The following is a 24,095-nucleotide window of genomic DNA, read 5'->3' as shown; positions in this document are numbered from 1 at the left end:
TGTCGGGGCTTCTGTTGTCTGCTGTTTGTGTTTCTTGTGGAGGAGTTATTATCATGGGGCATGGAAGGGAGAGCACCAGTTCGCGGGCCTGTCTGCATCGTTAGGGCCGCAGAAGCAGGCAGCAAACGGGATGGTGTTTCCCAGGACACAATACCTTCACCGGCTCCAGCCAGCAATAGGGACCCTTGGCCCTACTGAAAAGAGAGGGTCATGCACCCCACCCGCCCAGCCTGTGCCCTCTCTGAGTTGTCTGCCAGCTTCAAGACAGAGCCAGTGACCAGCCAATCTGACCTTCCCAGAACCACCTGCGGGTGGGGAAGTGGCTGGGGTTCCCAAGGGCAGCAGGGAGCTGCTGCAGGGTGCGTGAGTGGTTCTGTGAAGACCCTAAAACTCTTCTCTGGGCTGTCAGGGTGCTTTGGCCAAATTGGATTGGAGCAGGGATACCCCTCTGTCCCTCCCACCCTCCAGGCCTCCACAACTGCCTGGGCAAGACCAGCTGACCTGGCAGGCCTCGGTGTTCTGGCTGAGGGCTGAAGTGATTGCTGCATGCCTCGCCTGGCAGGAGAGAACCGGGTGTGGCAGGTGGGCAGTTCAGAGCCCTGGATTTTGGGGTGCATGGGAGACACTGCTGAGGCGCTGCATTTTGAGAAAAGTACACAGCCACCACGGTTGACAGGTCCTCTCCCTTGAGTGACCGGCTGAGCCCCTTGGGCCCAATAAGCTGGCTGCCTGAGCAGGGCCTTCCCCTCAACACTGGGGTGCCAAGTCATTCTCTGTGGAGGGCTGTCTGAACATGGGTATTGAGCAGCATCCCTGGACCCCACCCTCGTGGTGCCAGGAGCACTCCCAGTATGATAATTACAGATGTCCCCAGACGGCCCAGTGTCCCCCGGGGACAGGATTGCCCTGGGTGAGAGCCAGGGAAGACAGCTCACATTCTAGGGAGGCAGGCATGCTACATCAACATGCGATCAATATCGGGGAGCAATAAGAGCTGCAAAGACCAAAAAGCAAGGTGAAGGGAGGCGGGACAATTTTAGCAGCGTCAATTTTAGCAACCTGGTCAGGGAGGAAATCTGTGAGGGCGATGTGTGAGTCACAAGATGGGGGAAACTTTTCCAGCAGGGGAGTGGCATGTGCAAAGGCCCTGAGGTCTTCCTTCAGGGTACAGTCCTTTTTTTCTGATTGACTAAAGCAGGGGTCCTCAAACTTTTTAAACAGGGGGCCAGTTCACTGTCCCTCAGACCGTTGGAGGGCCGGACTATAGTTTTTTAAAAAAACTATGAACAAATTCCTATGCATACTGCACATATCTTATTTTGAAGTAAAAAAAAAAAAATGGGAACAAATATAATATTTGTATTTGCATGTGGCCCGCCGGCCGTAGTTTGAGGACCCCTGGACTAAAGTAGCCCTGGCTCTTTGTAAAGACTCAAGCGTTAAAGGGATTCATCCTGCTGGTGGCGAAGTCTTCAGTAACCCCACTCCTTGGAGGTAGTGATCACAGTTCGTGGTCTGAACCCAGGCTGCCTCCAGGGGCCAGGCAGGTGGCTTTCATCAAGAACCAGCATCTTCCACCCTGGGTTGGGGTCCAGCTCCTGCAAATGCTGACCAGCAGAATTCAGGCTCATGGATGCCAGGCCATTCATTTTTCCAAACTGGTTTTTGGCAACCTCCTTATTTTAAAATGTTGACACCAAACTTAAAAACAAGTGAAAACCTTGGTGGGCCAAACTGTATCTGTGAGAGGCCATTGTGAAGCTCAGCTTCTGCTTTGCCTGCATAACTGCATTAGTCCCGGAGCGTGGGAGCGGAGAGAGCAGAGAATTCGACCCAGGTGCCTCTCTCCCACCAGGCAGCTATACTGGGCTGGAGTGGAGGGGAGGGGTGGGAGTCGAGGGGTAAATGAGGTAGCGTGGCCCCTGCCTGGAGCATTGAGGCAGGGAGAAGACCCACAGATTGCAAGGGCAAGCGAACTGGGACTGTGTAGGTGAATGTCTGTCCCTTGCAGTTGAGAGGACTTCTGCAGGACATGGACAACGGAAGGCCAGGTGCCGGACCCTGAGCCAGGACCCCAGAAAGCCAGAAGGCTGGGTTGTGGCTTCAGAGCCCAATGGAGTTCCAGGCGCAGTCCAGCCTCTTCCCAGCTGGGCCACCTCCGGGGAGCCGATTGCCTTCTCTGCACCTCATGTACCAGAGGGGGCACAGCTGGTGATTCCCCCGTACACATCCCTATGCTCATGGCCTATGTTGAAGGCTGGGAGTTGAGCTGTCCTGGCTGGCCACAGGGGAGGGGGTACTACCATCCTTGTTTTGGGTGCTGGGTAGAGATTGGCCTCTGTGCCCTAGGGAGAATGAGGAGGGGACTCTCAGGCTGTCCTCCCTGGCTCTGGAGGCTGAAAGCCTGGCCTGAGAACTATAAATAGCAACTGCAGAGTGGCACTGCCGCTGTGCCCACGATCCTGTGTATGAGTCAGCCTGTCCCAGCCTGGGATGACGCCTGCAGGAGCTAGAAATCGGCCGGAGGCCAGAGGCCCGGCCCAGTACCAGCAGGTCACTCAGGAGATGAAGGCAGACAGGCCATTAGAGTGGTAGGGAGCTGGGCTGTTGTTTCAGCCCCTGTGAGCCCCGCAGCCCCATGTAGATCATCCCAATTGCTCCCAGCAACCCTGAGAGGCCAGACAGCAGTGATCCTCATTCACAGATGGGGAAGCTAAGGCTCCGAGGGGCACTTAGCTGGGACATGGTGATTCAGACCAGAAGTCAGCATCTGTCTGCCCACAGGGCTGCCTCCATATCTGGCAGTAGCATCCCGAGATGAAGGGTGGGGCCAGCCCACCCTCTGAGGCACCCTACAGGGTGGAGGACAGGACAGAAAGAAGGCGTGCAGGGTTGGGAGAGGATGGGAAACTATGAGAACTTTATTCCTAGATCTTGACAGGGAAGCAAAGGGAGATGGGACCAGTGTTAGAGGAGGGGAGGCTCATGTTGAAGGCTGGGAGTTGAATGCCAGAATGGAAGAGGCTGGTGGGCGATCCTGGGAAGTCAGGAAGGAAGCTGGTGAGACTGTCCAGGTGGGAGAGGCCTGGGGATGCTGTGGGGGGGCTGAGTCTGGAGAAATGGGGCCCTTCAAGCCCAGAAGAGTCTGCCTGAGCCAGAGCCACAGAAGCAGTGGGTCAGCAAGAATCAAGGACCCAAGAACCAGAGGGACTCTTTGGCTCCAGCTGACCATCTGCTCACACACCACATGACGGGGAGCTCACCACCTACCAAAGAGCCTCTTTCATCTTCCAACTGATCTGACCCCAGAAAGCCCCTCCTTGTGGGACCCTAGTGTCAGCCTGCCCATCAAGGGCCACCTTCCTTTAACAGGCCTGGTTCCTGGGGCTGTCTCACACTCACCCCTGGCCCGGCCGCTGCACTCCAACGTCCAGCCTCCTCTGAGATGAGCCTCTGCTCATCCTAGTGGGTCTTCAGGAAGGCAGGGGTGATGGCATCTTGTGAGCTTAAACAGCCACACAGTCATGCCAAAGGCACAGACACTTCCGAAAGATGCACGTTTATTCTCAGTTACATCTTTGAGGAAGATAAATATTTTCATAGTAGAAAACAAAACAAAACAAAACAAAACAAACAAAAAATCCATTCCCCTTAACCCCCGTTGATCACCTTCACATGGCTCCACCAGATCCATCAAGGGCCCGCCTGCCATTGTCCAGCCCTGGCGGGTCGCCCATAGGTACCATCCCAGGGGGAGGCCCTCTTCACTTCCTTTCTGTCCCCCCGATCCCCCAACAAACCCCTGGGACGGGGGAGTGGTTTCCAGTACAGCCCCATTGCCCCAACCCTCTGGGGCTCCCTCTACCTTCTCACACATCTTTTTATTGCTTATCTTTTAAATTTTTGTTGAATTTATTGGACGACATTGGTTAATAAAATTATATAGTATTTATTAGTTGATTATTTATTTATTCCACCAAAGTACCTGTTCTGGAGCCGGTCCCTGAGCTGGACCAGGATCCCCACCAACCCCAGGGTGTCTGCCCCCCTGGTCTACAGTTCTGTCAGTGGCCCTTTCCTTTTGTCTCCGGGGTGACTTCCACTCTCTCCCCTTCATGCCCAGGACCTGGTTTTCGGGGTGACCCTGAGCGCGCCAGCTCCCACTCAGGGATCCAGAAGAAGCAGACCCCACCTCCTTTGCACCCCGGCATCCTAGTGATTTCCCGGGTGTGAGCGGGAGGGAGTCCGGGCGGGGCTGCTCGCTCTCCGGGCTTGGCGGGGAGCCCCGGGCTGGGGTCCAGGGCTGGGGACGCAGGGTGGGGGTCCGGTGCTGGGGGCGCGGGGTGGGGGTCTGGGCTGGGCTGCGCGAGTGGGCGCTGGGGCGCAGGGCGGTGGTGACCTTGGCCGGGGGCGCGGGTCCCCGGGGAGGGGCGGAGCGCGGCGCCCGGCGGGCGGGCGGGCGGGGACGGCGCGGGCACGGCGGCGGCTCGGGCGGGCGGCGGCAGCAACGGCGGGCGCGCGGGGGGCAGCGGCGCGGGAGCGGACACGGAGCCGGCCAGCAGCAGCGGCGGCGGCGGCGCCCCAGGGACGAGCGCCCAGGTAGGCGGCGGGACCGGGGGCCGGGGCGCGGGCCGCAGCATCCCACTCGCCTGGCTCTCGGGGCCCTTCCCGGCGCGCATCTTCTTTGTCCGAGCCCCACCCTCCCGGCCAGCCCGAGGGGCCGGGCCCTCCTCCCGCCCGGCCCAGCACCGGAACCTCTCCCCCGTCCACTGTGCCCTGGCCCGGCCGCCCTCCGCTCCCACCTTGGACAGCTCCTCTCCGCGTCCTCCCTTCCCCCACGATACCCACCGGGCGCCCCCACGGCCAAGCCAGCCCTCTCCAGCCCTCTCCAGCCCTCCTCAGACCGCTGTCGGGGTTGGCCGTCCCGCTCAGCCAGGACCCCTCCACGGGGAGCCACTCGGGCCCTGGGCCTGTCTCCCCCACCGCTGCCCGCCTAGCCCTCCGGTCCTCTCCGCCCAGTCAAGCCCCTCACTCAGGAGCCTTCACGGGTCTGGCTCCCTCCCTTACTACTTAGATCCTCCTCTGGCCAAGGGGGGCCCCTGGGCTGGCCCCCCTGAATGTGTCTCTCTCAGCCCCCTAGAGCAGGCCCTCTCCCACCAAGCCTCTCATAAGTCCCTGGTTAGACCCCTGCCCCCACCCCCACCCCCCAATTTAGGCAAGTACCTCCCCAGGCCCTCCCCTGGGCCCAGCCTGCTTTCTTGCACCTAAGGTTGCTGCAACTTCCCCCGTTGGGCTCTGGGGACCTAGGGCTGGGCCCATACCCTCCTGGGGAGTCTCAGGGTGGGCTGCTTTGCACAGGAGGGGGCCTCCCAGCTGTGAGGCCAACCAGGGCCAGTTCAAATCCTGCTCTGCTCTGCCACCTCCCTGCTCTGTGACCTTGAGCCAGTGCCCCCCCCCCCCCAACCCTCTGCCTGAGACCCCCTCCCCCACTCCTGCCCTGCAGGAGGTGAAGGTGGCTTTCAAATGGGTGCCTGGCATGGACTAGCGGTGACTGAGTGGGGGCTCCTAGTCAGAGATCCCAGGCCCCAGAGGGGCCTCTTCTGGAGATACCCTACTGACTGGCCGGGACTCCTGCCAGGGGGTCTGCACCCGGGGCCAAGCTAGGGCTGGGTGTGGGGCAGCAGAACTGATTGTCACTGGCCACACCAGCTCCCCAGGCCAGTTGTGGTGGTGCCTGGCTGCACCCTGTGTGCCCATCCAGAAAGGGCAGTGACTGCAGAGCTGGCTGGCACCCCTTGCCAGCCCCCCACCGAGTGTCCTCTCGTGTGGAGCACTGCCATACACGTCACCATGTCACCAACATGCCTAGCAATCAATCGTGAGTTAGTACTGCTGAAGCTCCTGGAAGTTTGGCTGGCACATAATTGATGGAGTATGTGCCGGCTATTACTTTTATTGTATATCTTTTTTTCCGACAAACCTAGTACTTTTTGATCATTCAGAACGTGCCTTCCCAGCCCACTACAGGCCAAGTGCTTCATACTCTGAGCTCCTGTGATCAATAATGCTGATCATCCAGCCTCATAGAAGGTTTCCTTGTGCCAAGCACCTGCTTAAGGGCTTTCTCCAGCTTGTCACGCCCTCTTCCCTGCAGCTCTGGGGAGTGGGCACTGAGTTTCACAGAGACAACTGAGGCTCAAAGACACCAAGTTACCTGCCCACATTCCTGCCACCAGGCTCACATCATCGGGTCACACACACACACACACACACACACCCCTCCGGGGAAAGGAACTTGGCTGAAGTGAGAAAGGGGGAAGGGATGGGGTCTCTCCTGCTCTTTATAGAGAAGGATACAGATGCTGGAGCCCGGCCTCCTGTCTCCCATCCCCATTCTAGGGCTCCCCCACCCCCATCACTGCAGGGATTGCCATGCGTTGTGACTTCCCAAGGCTGATGGACCGCTCTGAGCTCAGGAGAGGGAGAGATGATACGAGGACCCCCTGTGGGGAGCTTTGTGCCTGTGGCTATGGGTATATTGGACCTGAATGGGAGGCCACGGCGGGCAGACCACGGTCTGGGTACAGAGTTTAGGGAGCAGGTATTTTCCTCTTGGGCCTCAGTTTTAATTTTCTCATCCCCAACCTGGCTGTGCACCCCTGCCTTTCAGGGTTGCTGTGGGGAATCAGTGTCATGGTTTGCACATTGGGGCTCTGGAGCCTCCAGCATTTGGATCAAGCTTACGGCATGAGGGCAGGAGAATGGCTTTAAGATGCAGGTGCCCAGGGTCGTGGCCCTGGCCAGCTGATTGATCATTTCCAGGGCTGAGGCCCTGCACGCTGCATTTTAAAGATGTCCCACAAGGTTGAGGAGCCTCTGGGCTGATGGGAGAGCAGGGAGCCTGTGATTTTTGGAGCGAGGCACCATATCACCCACTTTGCAGAGGGGGAAACTGAGGCTTAGCAGCTTGCCCAGGCCACGGATCCAGGCCTGCTGGCTTGCAGGAGCCCACGGCTAAGCCGAGAAGAGAGGGAAAAGCCCCTGTAGCCTGGGTGAGTGGCTGGGTGAGCATGCATGTGGGGCAAGGAGTCACCTTCACTTCTCTGCCAGCCCAGAGTCCCTGGGAAGGAGCTTAGGCCTCAGATTCTGTTGAGGGGAAAACCAGAAAAGGGGGCTGGCTCTGAGCCTGCATGCAGGGCAGAACTGCACAGTCAGCCAAATCAACCAGAAGGGCCTTCCCAGGACATAGGAGAAAGGCCACCTCCTCTGAGAAGCCTTCCCTCCTGCCCCCAGGCCTAGAGCTGTTCCCTCCAGGCCAGGTGGCCTTTTGCATCTGCCACTCCTCTCTGTACAGGGTCGGCCTGGGGTTCTGGCAGCTGGCACGAGCCCTCCCGGCTCCGACCTTCACCCCCGGCGTGGAAGATGCCTGAGCAGAGTAATGACTACCGGGTGGTGGTGTTCGGTGCGGGTGGCGTGGGCAAGAGCTCACTGGTGCTGCGCTTCGTGAAGGGCACGTTTCGAGACACCTACATCCCCACCATTGAGGACACCTACCGACAGGTGATCAGCTGTGACAAGAGCGTGTGCACGCTGCAGATCACCGACACCACAGGCAGCCACCAGTTCCCGGCCATGCAGCGGCTCTCCATCTCCAAGGGCCATGCCTTCATCCTGGTCTTCTCCGTCACCAGCAAGCAGTCGCTAGAGGAGCTGGGGCCCATCTACCAGCTCATCGTGCAGATCAAGGGCAGCGTGGAGGACATCCCAGTCATGCTGGTGGGCAACAAGTGTGATGAGACGCAGCGAGAGGTGGACACCCGTGAGGCCCAGGCGGTGGCCCAGGAGTGGAAGTGCGCCTTCATGGAGACGTCGGCCAAGATGAACTACAATGTCAAGGAGCTCTTCCAGGAGCTGCTCACACTGGAGACACGCCGGAACATGAGCCTCAACATCGATGGAAAGCGCTCCAGCAAACAGAAGAGGACAGACCGCATCAAGGGCAAATGCATCCTCATGTGAGCCTGGGATAGCCCCCTGCAGACAGCCCCTGTCCTGGCCCCTGTTCTGGCCCCATGCCTCTCCCCATACCATCCTGCAGCCACTGCCTTCCTCCTCTCCCCATCCTTCCCCAATTCCCCTCCTCTCTCTCCCTCTCATGTCCACTTCTCTGCCATCATCCAACATCCCCGATGGGGACTCTGAGACCCTGGTGAGCCCTGCGGGTCTGGGGCTCCAACCCAGCTCTGTGCACCCCTCTGCCTTCTGCTGTCTCTCTGCCCCGCCCTCCTGTCTGTACCCACCAAAGCCAAGTGCTAGAAATGGCCCCCTTGGTCTGCACATGGGGAAATGGGGAAGCTGTCTGTCCCTGTGGGGACCGAGGACACTGGATTTTCCCATCTCTGCCTGGCTCTGTTTCTCCCAGGACCCCCATTTCTGGTCCTTTCCCTTGGGTGCCCCCAGCCAGACCTGTGCTGCCCCCACCCATTAGATCACTGTGACCTTGCTGGGGAGGGACAAGTTGAAATGCACAGGAACCTTAACTTTTGTTTTCTCCTACTTGGTGTTTAACATACACGCCTCCTACTCCCCACCTCCATCCCTCATGACCTCTGGCCTGTGCTCCCTGCCCCAGGTCCACCCCTCTCATGTCTGTCTCCACAGTTGGGGGGGAGTGGCTTGCAGGATGGACCTCAGGCCACCAGGCAATAACCACAGGGCCTGCAGCCGTGCCCTGCCAGCCCAGAACCCCACTCCTCTCCCAGCCTGGGCCTGGGGTGCAGGTAAGGGAGGCCCAGGACTGGCCGATGGCCACAGCACAACTTGGGGACTGCCCGGTGTGAAAATGAGGGGCTTTCCTGGATACGGCCTATAAAGATTGGCACAGCGCATCACCACTGAGCCCCAGGCAGGGGTCTGGGGTGCTGGGTGGGGTACCTGGGGCCCTGTCCAGAGGGGTAAGGCAGAACCCTGCCTAGCCCACTTCCTCCCACCACCTGTACCCCTGAGAGGGGGACCCCAGGAAGGCTTGTGTCTTGCAGTTGGGGTGTCTCTGCAACCATGAGATTCTGAGTGTTTTGATGTACATGTCTAGATATCTCTACACTTGTAGGACTGTGTCTGACAATGACAGGCTAGGGTTGGGGGTGACCATGGGATGGTGCATTTGTGCAAATGGCTGTGTAGGGGCCAATGTGTCTATATATGTGTCTGTGTGTGCCTGTGTGTGTGTGTCTGTCACTGGGGTGGTATGCGCATGTGCAGTCTGTGTATTTAATAACATAGGGGTGGGTGGTGTTGTTGTTTAAAGGTCAGAATATTTGTGATGTAACAGCATGAGTGTGACTGTAAGTGCCTGTGTTTTCGGGAGTGAGTGACCTGATTTATTGGAGAGAATCTGTGAACCTGTTTTGTTCTCACTGTGTCTTACTCTATAGCAAGGTGTCTCTCAGCTAAAAAAATCTGTATCAGTCAGCTACTGCTACATAACAAAAGACCACGACCTCAGCAACGTGAAACTCCACACATGTATCATCTCCTAGTTTCTGTGGTTGAGGAGCCCAGGCGTGGCTTAGCTGGGCCTTCTGTTCGGGGTCTTACGACTCAGAGTGCTGCCCAGGCTTCAGTCTCACCTGAAGGCCTGCCTGGGAAGCACCCACTTCCCAGCTCCAGTGCTTCTCGGCGGCTCGCAGTTCCCTGCCGCCGCAGGATGAGCACCTCAGTTGCTCACTGTCCGTCTGCGGGCGTTGCCCTCATGTCCTTGCCCCATGAGCCTCTCCCTGGGCCTCTTGCAGCATGGGGTGTCAGAAAGCTGCGTGTGTATGTGCTTGTGTGCGAATGTGCACGCTGAGACTGAGTTGTGCACGCACGAGAAAGAGAGAGAGAGAGAGAGAGAGAGGAGAGAGACAGGCCATGTGGCTGTCCAGTCATGTGACCACATGGGACTATTGTAGATAAGAGGGACTGTTTGTGTCCAACTTAGTGAAAGAGTGTTTATTTTTCTCTTTGTTCATGTGACTGCTTACGCCACAAATGTTTAAGGGACATACTATGAGAGAGAGGGAGTGAGTGTGTGTGTGTGTGACTGCCAGGCACTGGATGAGTCCATGGAAGCGTTGGTAGCGTTCTGTCTGAGTACAGCTGAGTCCCCGTATCCTGTGGTAGGTCCAGGACCCACCAACAGCTGGTGTTGCTCCCTCCCCCACCCCGGGAGTGGTTCCTGGGCCTTGAAGGTGCCTGAGTGGGTGAGGCTGGGCACCGGGTCTGGTCTGCGGCCCTTTCTCAGGGACACACCCTGATAGCACAATCTCCCTGGGGCCCCGCCCCTCCAGGCTTCTCCTGCCTCAGGCCCTGCCCTGACCCTGGGGACTAAGAGGTTCTGCAGCAGGAGGGGGCAGAGCCCGCCCTGGCTATTGGCCTGTCCTGCCTGGGTATCCTTGGGTCTGGGGACCGTGCCAGGCCGTGCTTGCTGTAATCCTGTTCCTGCCCGTCCTCCCCCTGCATGTGGGTACCCCCACCCCCATTGTGGGGTCTGTGTAGCATTCGCTCTAGAAATAGTCTTTCCTGCAATAAAGAAGTGGATCCTACATTCCGCACCAGTGGTCCTTCTTTGGGGGGTCAGCTGGCCATCTGTAGAAGATGAGGACATGAAGGACGGGGAGGTAAGGGATGGAAGAGGTGAGGGACAGGGGTAAGTAATGGGGATGAGGAAGGGAGGGACTGAAGGTGGGCAGTGAGAGCCTTGTGGGTGTAGGGAGGTGAGGGATGGGATGTGACAGGTGGAGAGGGCCGTGAGGAAGGAAGGAGAGGCAGGAGCAATCTGGGCTCCAGGGCTTCTGACTGGGCTTTGAGAACACTGGCCAGCTCTGGCCCAGGCCCCTCTGCACATGTTACCTGGGACACCTTCCCTGGACTATCTGTGAACTTAGGCAATTCCCTGCAGGGCTCACAGAGCGGGTGAGTAGAGGTACTCACAGATGCCGGGGCAGGGGGACTGAGCAGGGAGGGACTGCCCTCAACCCCCGCCCCCCTGCCCCATGTGACTTCTCATCTGCTACTCCAGCCTCCTTCACACCCATTCAGATTAGGCCAGGCAGGTGTCTCAGCAGGAAGAGATAAAGTCTATTCAGGGACAGACTGGGAGGAAGAACTGAGACACCATCCGTTTATTTGTTCGTTCATTCATTCACTCATCCAGTATGTAATAGGCACCCACTATGTGCCTGGCCCTTTCCTGGGTGTTGGACACAAAGCAATGATCCACTCAAACCCCAGGGTCCCTGCCCTCTCAGAGCTTATAACCTACTGGGGGAGAGGACATCCCCCATACACACACCAAAGAACTGAATTGGGTCATTTCAGATACATGCTGTGAAGAAGGGAAACCTGGATACAAAAGTGACATGAGGACAGGAGTCCAGGTGGTTAGGGGGCTAAGCTGACTCAGGAGGTGACATTGAGCTGACACATGAAGGCAAAGTAGAGGGCAGCCCGAAGAGGATGATCTGGGATAGAGCACCAGGCTGGGAGAACAGCATGTGCAAAGGCCCTGCGGCAGGAACCAATGAAGGCCAGAGTGGCAGGAGAGGAGTGACGGAAGGGTGGTAGCCAAGGAGATCAGAGAGGTAAGCAGGGTCAAACAGGGCCCAGTGGGCTGTGGGAAGATTCTGGGCTTTTATGACAAGGACACTGGGATGTCATGGGAACATTGTGGTCCCCACAGGAGACCACACAAGCCCTGATGACACCACTCTTATTTCAATCAGTTGAGGGGAACAGGCAGGCACTAAGAGCCCCATCTTACCTGGAGAGGAACCTACGGGCTTTGGTTTTTCCATTTGCTAAATGGCTCAGAGCTGTTTACGAACTTATAAGCAGGGCCAGGACTAGGTGAGGAGTGCAAGACACTCAACATGGGTGCAAAATTTAAGGGGGAGGGGGACTTGCCAAAAATCTCAGCCATCAAGAAACATATATTTTTTTAAAAATCTGTTTTTATTGGTTTCAGAGAGGAAGGGAGAGGAATAGAGAGATAGAAACACCAATGATGAGAGAGAATCATTGATTGGCTGCCTCCTGCACTCCCCCCACTGGAGCCACACTGAGCCCACAACCAGGCATATGCCCTGAACCAGTGACCACTTGATTCATGGGTTGACACTCAACCACTGAGCCCACACTGGCCAGCCTTAATGCACTATTTAATGCAAAGGAAGCCGTGGTGAACAATGCATTAATTTCTTAGATAAGGATAGGATCTGACAGGGCCCGGGCTAAGGAAAGGCAAGGACGATGGTTTGCACAAGTGCAGAAGCATATTTGTCTTTCTTGAAAAATTTGGTACAGTATTTTTGTTCATCCTGGATTATTTCAGCATTTAATTTGAAATTTAAAAAGATATCATTAACATAGTATTTATCTTGATGGCAAGGGATTTGAGAAAATGCTTCATTTGCCTCACCCCAGTCCTGGCCCTGCCTGAAGCTGTGCAGCTGCTTCATCCAGCTCCTGCACCTAGCTGCTGCAGGAATCACCAGACCTTCTGATTTTTCAAGAGCACCTGGAAATCTGGATTTCTTTTTGTGAATTGCCTGATTTTTTTTTTTTTTTGTAACAGAGGGACACAATTTAATGATTCTACTTTTTATGCAGTTTTTTTTTTTACAAGTCAGGTTGCCATAGCATTTAAACAATTCATCTTTTTAGAAAGTACGTTTACAACATCAAAAGAAATCGCCTGATTTTTAAATGTTGGCAATGAATTTAGAATTTTTAAAGGCTGTTTGTACCACATCTCACCCAGGGACCATGTGAGCTTGAGACCCTGTTCAGACAGTAAGCCGGGGAGCCACTAGTTTGTGACTCTAGTTCAGACAGTAATTCCTCTGATGATATGTAGGCTGGGGAGTGAGATGGCCCCCCAGGCACCTGGTTCTCTCTGTGCGCTGCAGGGGATGAGCAGGGAGGTTCCTACAGGGATGATAGGAGCCCTGGGGCACCCAGCTGGGAGGCCAGCAGCTCTCAGATCACAGAACCGCAGTGTTACACAGTTTCTCAAGTCCAGAATATGGTGGTTGCATCCTCCTGTGTAAAAAACTCTCCCCTCATGACCTCTGGATGCTTTTGGAGACATTAAATGTTTTCCAACATCACCAGGGGAACGTGTTAAAAATGCACATCTCAGGGGTCCAGGTCCTGCAGGATTCTGGATCATTCCATATGGGAGGAGGCTTAGGGGTTAGGAAATTGAGAAACCCTGGGAATTATGAGACAGGCTTGGGCGAATGAACTTGGGTTTAACCTGAGACTCAATCTCCACCTCTGTAAAATGGGGATTTTATCATTTCTCCCCTAGTCTTATGCAGAGGGTACAACAAAAGGGAGCATTTATTATTAGTGTCCTGTAGGTCGCGCGACTGATCAAGAGGAGACATTCTTCCCGCTCCTCAAGCGAGGCCCAACATCTAGGATTTGGAATTCGAACTCGAGCCCCCACTCGGGATTCGAACTCGCGAAAAGCATCACGCCTCCTTTGCGTCACCAAGTCGCCTCTGGAAACCCGCGTGTCGCCCGGCCCCGGAGTCCCCCACAGTGTTCTATTTGCTTATTAGCATAGCCCCGCCCCCCCCGCGCGGTACCCGCTCTCGGGTGGCCAGCAAGAGTGCCATTCAGCGCTCCGCCTCCAGGCCCGGCTCATGCCCCGAGCCCCGCCCCCTCTCCTGCGCTCAGCCTACTGCGCTGCTCGCCCTGCGCCTCGCCCTAGGCCGGGCTCCGCCGCCGCGGCCCGCGATTGGCTGCGATGGCCTCCGGTGCTCGCCCCCCGCGCGCCGGCCCCGCCCCCAGAGGGGAGCGAGCGCTGGCGCTCCGGGCGGCGGGTTCGGCTGCGCAGCGGGTCTGAGTCGGCCGCGGCGGCCGGAGTACAGGTAAGGGCGCGTGCGGTCGTGGTCCCGGACGAGGTCCGCCGCCCTCCTCTCTGCCGCTGGGGGGCGGCCGGGGCGGAGGGTCGGCTGGGGCAGCCCGGGGGCGGGGGGGTGGGGCGCAGAGAGGGCTCCATTGGCTACGCGCTTGGGGGTCGGTGTCTGCTGAGGAGGGTGCTGCGGGGCTGGAGTTGGGGGTCTGGGCTAGGACGGGGGGTCGAGGTCCGCTGAGGAGGTGACTGAAGTTGAGGTCGAGGTTAGCTGGGAAGGCATTGGGGGTGAGGTTGGGGTCGCGGTTATCTGGGGAGGGGATCGGGGGTGAGGTTGGGGTCGCGGTTATCTGGGGAGGGGATTGGGGGTGAGGTTGGGGTCGAGGTTGGCTGGGGAGGGGATTGGGGGTGAGGTTGGGGTCAGGTTGGCTGGGGAGGGGATCGGGAGTGAGGTTGGGGTCGAGGTTGGCTGGGGAGGGGATCGGGGGTGAGGTTGGGGTCGAGGTTGGCTGGGGAGGGATTGGGGGTGAGGTTGGCTGGGGAGGGATAGGGTTCGGGTTGAAGGTGAAGGTTATTGGAGGAGGGGCCGGGAGTTTAGTTGAAGTGGAGGTTAGGTGAGTAGTGAGCTGGGATGGGATTGGGGGGGCGAGTTGTCCGGGAAGGGTGATTGAGGAATATGTGGTTTGGGTGAGCTGAGAGGGGGTCAGAGGGCAGAATTAGGGGAGAGCTGCGGGGTGGAGGTGGAGTCAGCCCCTTTTAGGAGGGGTAAGGGGGATGTGGAGTTCGGGGTGCAGGGGGTGATGAGAGTGATGGTGGGATAGAGGGCTGGCAGGTGTTTTGTGGGGAGTGGACTAATCAGGAGGAAATTGGGGGGTCTTCGTTGGAACTCAGTTATAAGGACCGTGGAAGGGATTGGTCCCCGCTTTTTTGGGGGGGCGCTAATCATGTGGTGTAGAAGGGAGGGTGAGCTGCAGGAGTTCAACACACTTTGCAGGTCTGTGTCTGGGATGGAGGGTGCATAGGAGAGTGTCTTGGGAAGCAGAAAAGGGCTGGTGTCGGTGACTGAATTTTTCAGGAATTTTTGGGCTCAGGAGCGAAGAACCGAAGTGGGAGTTTTGGGGACAGCGATACTGAGGGGCGTGGGCAGCACTTTGGCACTTTATTATTCCTGGGTAACGGGGGTGGCTAGGGGGTGGCAGGTGGGTGGGAGAAGACAGGCTTGATGAGCAGCAGGGAAGAGAGGGCTCCCACTCCTGCTAGGTGTCAGCCAGGCAAAGGCCAGGTTCACAAACTTGATTCTCCGATGCCAGGTCTCCCCAAGATTAACAGTGTATCAGACTCTGCTTGGCCCAGTGGCCTTTGGGAGTTTGTTTTCGTTGACTCCTCCGTAAGGCAGGAATAACAGAACAGTAGCAGGCACCTCCTAGGACCACTGGGGAAGTCAAAGTCAAATGAGAGAGTGCGTGCACCTAGCTCACTCCTGGCACATGGCGAGCCTACGTGCAGCATTGATAATAATGTTCTAAATTAAGGTATTTGGGGGGGAGGGGAGAAAGGTGGGTGGATAGAATAACTGGGTTGTCAGGGAGGGAGGGAAGGAATCAGAGCTTGACTCCAGGCCTTCAGCCTTGGGGGTACACACAAGAATCACTGCTTGTGCTTTCACACAAAAATCTGCTAAAAGGAAAAGGAAAAAAAAGTCCCTATTGTTAAAAGTGAAGGGGGCCAAACACCAGAAAAAGAAGAATTTGTTTGAATCCGATGCCAGGAGATTCTGAAGGTTTGGTAAGGAACAAGCACGTCTACTTAAGAGAAGGCTGCATGGGACATTCCCACCTATTGTCCCCCACAGGAGCCACCACTGGGCCACGATTATCTACCCTGAGAGACCCGGCTCCTTCCACAGGCTCAGCTGCCTTTGGGGCGGTCCTGGGTACTGCGGGGTGCTGAGCAGCATCCCTGACCCCCACCCACTCGGTGCCAGGATCACCCCTAGTCATGACAACCACAGATGTCCCCAGATGGCACTCAGTGTCCCCTGGGAGTAACATCGCCCCAGGTGAGACCCCCTGTTATAAATAAAACTAAGTTGTTTTCTCCTTTAAAAGCCACAGTCTTACCTTTGATTCTTAGGAAGTTCAGCCCAGATTTGGGGGTTGTTTCTAAATCATCCAGTGCTCTCATTTTAAGAGGGGAAAAAAAATCGCACCGCTTTTAGAGAATTTTAGAAACACTGACCTCTTTCTAGGTGGGTCTTTTGTGCGGCCTTTGACCACTTAGACTGATTTTGAATCTGGGATGAAGTCATCTATTCCTGTCATTGAAAGATGCCCAAGTGTGCAGTTTGCTTCCTTGGTTTTGACCGGGAGCATGAAGCGTGAGTTCTTCGGGTAATTCTTGGTCTTCCGTGGGAAAGATCCTGTGACTGACACCATTGGTTTGTGCTCAGTTTGTAAATCCTGGGCCCTATTGTTTGGAGGGAAAGACAACCGAATGGGAAGCATCCTGACACACAGGCAGTTCAGCTCCGTGTTTACTGAACGGAGGCATTTCCGTTTTGGTCCACCATGTAGTAGCGTAAAAAGCTTCTTCCGTTCAAGCTGTCATCACAGGTTTCTTCATTTGCACCTGTAAACAAATAATCGTCTTTGAAACCGTATTTACTAGATCGTTCGTATTCTTGAAACTCCGTTGTAATTTCTTACATAATTTCTTGCAAAAGGGTCGGTGGGCCTGGCCTCCAATACTTTGGAATTTTCTGGAGCTTTTTAGGGAGGCAGGTGCCCAGGACTGTTGTGTGATTGCTGGATGTTGATACACTTATTCTCCCCCTTCCTTTGTGTCTTAACTGAAGCTTTGTTTCCTACTCACCCCCTGGTTGGGTCCTTTAAGGGCCTGGCCTGGGCCCCCTGGGTCCTCTAAGGGCTGGCCCCTGCAATCCCAGGTCCCTGCTGATGTTGGGGAGCTCCCCTCTGGTCCCACTGTTCCTTTTGATAGTTCTGGACCTTGGTTTTCACCCCTTCTATCTTGTGCTGCCCTTTGGCGTGGCCTCCCTCTCTTCAGGGTCTAGAGAAAAGTGTTCATGTCACCCAGGAGACTTGGGGACCTGATGGGGAGCTCAAAGATGCAGTGACCTGTCCCAGGTGGTCACTTCATCTTTCTCCTCCTTGACCACCCTGCAGGGCGTTGATTAGCTAAATTCTCTCAACGTATTTTGTCCTGCCAACGGGTGGGCAGGAGGCTTTGCGCAGCTCTGAGACTCTTCCAGAAACGGCTACTAGTTCTCCTTGAATATCTTACAAAAGGGAAAGTCATTGTTTTGTACTTTTTTTTTTTTTAAATTGAGGTACAATTTCCATATCATAAAACTCAGTCATTTTAAGCACATGGTGTAATTTTTTTGGTAAGGTTATCAAGTTATGCAACCATCCTCCTAAACCCATTTTATTTTATTTTTAAATGGTACCTTTGTTATTTTTTAAAAAATGTGTTTTTATTGAGTTTTAGAGAGAGAGGAAGGGAGAGATAGAGAAACATCCATTGGCTGCCTCCTGCATGCCCCCTACTGGGGATGGATGAGCCAGCAACCTGGATGCCCCGACTGGGAATCAAACCAGTGACCTTTAGGTGCATGGGATGATGCTCAACAAACTGAGCAACACTGGCCAGGGCTCCCTTAAGTCCATTTTAGAACATTCCGTCCCCCCAATGAGATCCCCTGTCCCCATCAGCAATCACTCCACCCCCCACCCCCCATCTTCTCCCCAGCCCCTGACCACCACTAACTCACTTTCTGTCTCTGGATTTGCCTGTTCTGGACATTTTAAATGAATGGAATCACATACTGTGTGGCCTTCTGTGCCTGACTTCTCTCACTGGGCATCATGTGTTCAAGGTTCATCCACATTGTAGCGAGTGCCAGGGCTTCACTCCTTTTCATGTAGACGGACACATTGTGTTTGTCCATTCATCCCTGATGGACATCTGGGTTGCTCTGCTCCCACCTTTAGCATTGAAGAATCATGCTGCTATATAAATGGCTTTTTTTTCCCCCCTGGGCAGGCAACAGCCCACTAAACCGAAGCTTGGGGTGTTGTCTGGTGTCAGCCCTCTGGATTTTACCTCTTCTGCGTTTCTTTCCCTGAGTTAAGTACTTCACTCTCTTGCTCAGGGCATCCCAGCTGCTGGGTCAGTTTCCAGTCTTCCCCCTTCTGCTGGGCCAACCCCATGTGACCAGGATCTGCTCTCTGACACACAGATTGGGTTGTCATTTCCCTGCCACTTTCATCAACTCATCTCCCACCCGGAGGAATAAAAATCCCTCACATACTTACCTGACAAGGGAGATTCCATGATCGCGAAGGCGATTTTCCCGGGCAGAGGCTTATCCGTTGCACTCGCGAAGTGCTGGCCCCTGTGATTCCCCAGATGAGGGAGACTCAGCTGCATAATCTGTGGCAGTGGGGATGGTGTTCGAGCTCTGCCCTGGTTTTCTCGCGTTACAAATGTTCGATCACGTAGTTTTCTCTGGTTGTGGATGATGCTAATCTTCGAACTAATCATTTTTTGTGTATTTTACTCTTGCCTTTGCCTAACTTTTTATAGTTCTTAACTAGTTTGCTTGTTTTTGTGTGTGTGTGTTTTTTTTTGGTATGGCGGGGAGAGACAGTAAAAAAAATCTGTCACATAGACACAGCCTTCCTGGCACCGCGGGCGTCGGCCACACCGTACCTTTCCTGAAGACCTTTACTTTGATTCCAAGAACCGTTCCCTGCCACTCTCCCCCCTCCCTACCGCATACCCAGGGTTTCTGGTTGGCTGGGTTGTTGTCTCCTTTGTCTGAAACCTTCCTTCCTTCCTTCCTTCCTCTCGCCAACAAAGGCTGGTTGTGTGCCTATTTTAAGCATCAGAACGTGTGCCAGGCGCCAGGAGCACCATGTGAATACAACGCTGTGTGCACACAAGGGGAGGTATGGAGACAGGGGACCCAGGGCCATTCTGTTCCTGGCCCGGCTTTCTTGAGTTGGGGTCCCTGGGGGTGATGGAGGTGGGGTCCCAGGCCTATAAATCCATGAGCTCCACAGGTACGGATGGTGACGATAAGTTTTTCAGGGGGCAGAGAGGTGGGGATAGCACCTGTGCATAGGACGGATGTTTGGTCAAGAGGCCAGAGAGAAGCTTTGCACTGACATTAGCCAGAGGGCAGGCGGGTGAGGGCACCAAGGTGGGGCTGGGCCTTTCCATGGATATTGTAGACCTTGGGGCTTGGTCATTCTCTGTGGGGGGCAATCCAGGGAACTGTGGAGTGTTGAGCAGCGTCCCTGGCCCCCTCCCACCTGATGCCAGGATGTGGTGCCGAGCAAGATGAACTGATTTGCAGAAATTGCTTCCTTTTTTGGAATTTCTGCAAGTCAACTCTTTGGAGATGATAAAATAGAGACAATTCATCTTTGGTGTCTGTCAGTTAGTTGAGAGTGTGCTTGCTGTCGTCGCTGTGGGCTTGTGTGTGTGCACATGTGTGGGTCTCCTGCTGTTTCTGTGCTAACATGAGGAGGGACCCGGGCCAGAGGCCAGGGGAATCTGGGGTGCCCGCCAGCTCTGCTTCCTGACAGTTACTACTGGTCAGATCATTCGTCCTTTTTTTAAAAAAATATATTTTATTGATTTTTTACAGAGAGGAAGGGAGAGGGATAGAGAGTTAGAAACATTGATGAGAGAGAAACATCGATCAGCTGCCTCCTGCACACCCCTTACTGGGGATGTGCCCGCAACCAAGGTACATGCCCTTGACCGAAATCGAACCCGGGACCTTTCAGTCCGCAGGCCAACGCTCTATCCACTGAGCCAAACTGGTTAGGGCAGAGCATTCGTCCTTTATTGTCAAAGCCATGACCCCCGCCCCTGTCCCCTTAAGAAACAGCCTAATTTGATGGACACAAAAGTCAGGAGGAACCAAAGATGGGAGGTGAACCCAGCCAAGTTAAATGGCGATGTCCGTGCAGACATGGTGCTGGAGAGACAGGCTGTGAAGGGAGGTCAGTGAAGAAGACCGATGCCACCCGCCTTCTCTGTGCCTGAGTGACTTTCTGGGGTCCCTGTTACAAAGCACCACAGACTGGGCGGCTTGAGCGACAGAAGTCTAGTCCCTCCCAGTTCTGGGACCCAGAAGTCCGAGATCAAGGTGTCACAGGACCAGGCTCCCCCTGGAGGCTCCAGGGGAGGGTCTTGCCTGCGTCTTCCAGCCTCTGGAGGTTTACGGCATTCCTGGGCTTGCAGCCGCATCTCATCTCTCCAGTCTCTGCCTCTGTCATCACATGGCCTCTCCCTGTGCTCCCTGTGTGTCCTTCAGAGAGAGCCAGAGTTAGGTCGTTGTCAGCGTGGTAGAAACAGATTTATCAGGAGTTCCTGCAGTGGGGAAAAGAAAACTCAGTGTAGACCTGGGCTCAACTTTGAGTACAGCGTGGACCAGTGGGGACTTACAGCCAAGGAGCAGGTGGGGTCAGTGGGTGGAAAATCACTAAGGAGAAACCTCAGGGGGATTCTGGCTGCACCAGCTAACAGGATTCCTGCTGCAGGCAGAGTGATCCAACATCACCTGGGGGAGGGGAGCGGGTGAGGACCCCGATTAGATATGAGAGTGGTCAGATATGAAATATGGAGGATTGAATGATCAACCACCTTAGCAGAATTCTTCCCAAAAGCTGAGGCCAAGTTGAAAAGTGTGTCCAAATCTTCCTCTTCTATAAGGACAACCCTACTTCAGTATGACCTCACCCTAACTTGACTACATCTGCAAAGACCCCACTTCCAAACAAGATCCCATTGCCAGGTACCAGGGTTAGGATACAGGCATATCGTTTTGGGGTGGGGGGTACAATGCACTGCCCAGAAAGCAGTTACCTGCAGGGTGAAATTCAGATTTTCCGGTGCCATGTGGTCCTAGTTGCCAAATGTTCTTCTTCCTTTTCCTCCACCCCCCCTTTCTCCACACCAGAAAAATAAAAATTCTCACCATCTCACAGAAAGTTGGGTCGGGGGGGGGGAGGGGGGGAGACAGCAGGAGGTTGGCCAGCCCCAAGAGATTGGCTGTGGGAGCGTACTGACCACCAGGGGGCAGCTCCTGCATTGAGTGTCTGCCCCCTGGTGGTCAGTGCGTTGTCATAATGATGGGTCAAGCGGTCCACTGGTCGTAAAGGTTGCTTAGGCTTTTATATATAGACTAGAGGCCTGTTGCATGAAGAGATTCATGCAATAGGCCTTCCCTTCCCCTGGCTGCTGGCACCGGTTTTCTTCCGGCACCCGGGACCCAGACCTTCGCTCCGGCAGGAGCCTTCAGTCTTTGCTGCTCCAGCCAGAGCCTTCAGTCTTCACTCCTCGCCTACGTATGCAAATTAACCGCCATCTTTGTTGGGTTAATTTGCATACTCGCCTGATTGGCTGGTGAGCGTAGCAGAGGGATGGTCAATTTACATGTTTGTCTATTACTAGGTGAGATGGGGGTTTGACTAAATCAGGTCTCCCCTCTTCCCCCATGGCACTGGAGAAACGGGTAGATAATATCTTTGGGGGGGGCCACTCTGAATACTGTGGGATACTGAGCAGCATCCCTGGCCCCCACCCTCTTGATACCAGGAACACCCCCAGTTGTCAAAACCAGAGATGTCCCGAGACATCACTAAGTGTCCCCTGGAGACAGAACCACCCCAGATTGTGAGCCATTGGGCGAACTTTTTCTAATGAGAATTTATGATTGCATTAAAATAAAAAAAATGTTTGGTTTTAAAATAGAGAAGTTTTAGGTTCACAGCAAAATTGAACAGAGGTACAGAGATTTCCTACTTATCTCCTGCCCTCACATTTGCACACCCTCCCCCTTTATCAGCGGTCCCCACCAGAGTGGACTTTTGTTACAGTTGGTGAACCTGCATTAACACATCATTATCAACATCATAATTGATGTCAGGGTTCACTCTGTGTTGTACATTCTATGGGTTTTGACAAATGTATAATGACACATATCCATCATCATAGTGTCATACAGAATAGTTTCATCTCCCTTCACATCATCTGTGCTCCGCCTGTTCATCCCTTCCACCCCCTTATTTTGTTTTTATGGACAAAGCAATGAGAACAGCATAGTCACCTCGAGTGTCTGTTGGGAAGTTGTAGCTCTGCATGCTATTGAGTTTTATATGAATCATTCTTCCCCCTTCTCCTCTCTAAAAAAGAGTGCTTTCCAATAGAAACAGGATTCATTTTAAATGTTCGACTAGCCTCATTCCGGGAAAACAAAGCAGGCGAGACTAATTTTAATGATACATTTGACATAACCCAGTATATCCAGAATATTATCATTGCAACATGTCATCAATGTAAAAAAGGTGTAATGACCTTCTTTACTTTCTTTTGTATGAAGCCTTTGGAAACTGGTGTGTATTTGGCAACTCACAGATTTTTACTTCTCAGAATGAGATGCATTCCACATGCTCAATTCCACATGTGGCTGGTGGCGGCCATGCTGGGCACGGCAGGTCTAGGCAGCGAATAGGGGAAATTTGAGGAGAAAAATAAAGCCTCTGGAGGCATAGTGATACAGTTTAGCATTTGGACACCTTAGGGGTTATATAGAGCTAGGAAGTGTCTGCTGGCTAAAGTGTAGATTGAGAATCAGAGCATCTTAGAAAGTCAGTTCCAGAGGGTCCCCCAGGTTGTCCAGTTCAGGGGCGGCATGGCCCATGTGGCAAATTCAGCTCATCATTTAAAAACATTTTTTATTATTATTTTTAAATAGTTTATTGATTTTTAGAGAGAGGAAGGGAGAGAGATAGAAGCATTGATATGAGAGTACAACATGGATCAGCTTCCTCCTGCATGCCCTCTACCTGGGATCAAGCCCGAAACCCAGGCATGTGCCCTGACCGGGAATTGAACCAGTAGCAGCCTGGTGTTCTGGATGACATCCAGCCAACTGACCCACACCGGCCAGGGCTCATCAGTTACTTTTATATGGTCCCTGGACTGAGGTGGTTTTTACATTTTTAAATGGTTAAAAAAAATCAAAAGAATTATATGAATAGAGATTATATTATATAGAGATTATATAGATTTCTTTCAGTTTCCAGAAATAAAGTTTTATTGGCACAAAGCCAGGTGCATCTGTTCACATGTTGCCTATGGTGGCTTTCATGCTACCACATACGAGACCATGTGGTTCTAAAAGCTGAAAATATTGACTCTCTGGCTCTCTTGAGAAAATGCCTGGGTCCTGCATACTGAGGCCCAGCGGCTTCAGTGTTTCATTCTCACAGTGATATTTCCCTCTCTCCCTTTCCCTTCCTCTCTCTCTCAAATCAGTAAAAGCTTGTCCTCTGGTGAAGATTTAAAAAAAAAAGAGTTCTGATATTTGATGAACTGTGGCATCTCAGTTCAAAAATAGATTACTTTTTAAAATGTCAATTATGCCTATTATAATGTTACTTAAAGACATACAAACATAAAACTGTATACCAGTAAGTGTCTTGTGTTTATAGCTTTTATACCATAAACTGAAAAACAAACTAGTAACTCAGTAAAGCACCAGCCACCCAAATGCATATTTAGACCAACAACCTTGAGGTCAAGTAAGAGGTGTTTTTTCAATGTTCCAAGGCACAGTTTGCCGGGTAGACCATCCATCCCTGAGTGAGGTCTGAAAACCGGCCGATGACTGTGATAGTGAAGACAAGCTTTTCCTTTGACCTGGAGCCCAGGAGGGTCTTGTTCAACACCTGCTGAGCTTCGAATTGCCTCTCTCTCTCTCTCTCTCTCTCTCTCTCTCAAGAGAGAGATGGGGAGAGAGAAACAGATAGACAGACAAAGGAGGGAGGGAGAAAGAGAGTGAGAGAGAGGGAAAAGAGAGGAGCCAAACTATTTTTAAACAATAAAAAATGGTAGACAGAGAGAGATAGAAACATTGACATTGATCAGCTGCCTCTTGCATGTCCCCTACTGGGTATCGAGCCCGCAACCCAGGCATGTGCCCTGACTGGGAACTGAACCGGTGACCTTTTGGTGCAAGGGCTGATGCTCAACCACTGAGCCTCACTGGTCCGGCGAAACGCCTTTCTCTTTAGTGAGAACTGACAGCTCACTAGTGCTTCCTGTGGGCTGAGTTTTAAATATTTGCAGCAGGGCAAGAAATGGAAGATTTTTT

The 24,095-nt window shown here is 53.9% G+C and overlaps 2 protein-coding genes and 1 non-coding gene across 3 annotated transcripts in view; all 3 read left to right on the top strand.

Annotated features, from left to right (window-relative positions):
• The first annotated feature begins 4,525 nt into the window (after nt 1–4,525).
• On the top strand, nt 4,526–10,585 carry DIRAS1 (DIRAS family GTPase 1). Its single transcript, XM_070415751.1, has 2 exons — nt 4,526–4,599; nt 7,355–10,585. Exon 2 carries the CDS (start codon nt 7,423–7,425, stop codon nt 8,017–8,019), a length of 597 nt encoding a protein of 198 aa, XP_070271852.1. The 5' UTR covers nt 4,526–4,599; nt 7,355–7,422; the 3' UTR covers nt 8,020–10,585.
• A 3,250-nt stretch (nt 10,586–13,835) lies between these two features.
• Nucleotides 13,836–24,095, top strand: part of GNG7 (G protein subunit gamma 7) — a 126,428-nt gene continuing 116,168 nt past the window's right edge. Inside the window, exon 1 of the mRNA XM_070415749.1 lies at nt 13,836–13,919. The gene's annotated coding sequence lies outside the window, so the exon portion shown is untranslated. The remainder of the gene's footprint in view (nt 13,920–24,095) is intronic.
• LOC139011858 (U1 spliceosomal RNA) lies at nt 18,230–18,391 on the top strand. Its single transcript, XR_011471681.1, has one exon. It is a non-coding gene; the product is annotated as a U1 spliceosomal RNA (small nuclear RNA).

The sequence above is a fragment of the Myotis yumanensis genome, unplaced genomic scaffold (assembly GCF_028538775.1).
Source record: "Myotis yumanensis isolate MYYU_CA2020_CCGP unplaced genomic scaffold, mMyoYum1.0.hap1 SCAF_5, whole genome shotgun sequence".
Lineage (NCBI taxonomy): Eukaryota > Metazoa > Chordata > Mammalia > Chiroptera > Vespertilionidae > Myotis > Myotis yumanensis.
This window is presented reverse-complemented; position numbering and strand designations above follow the sequence as displayed.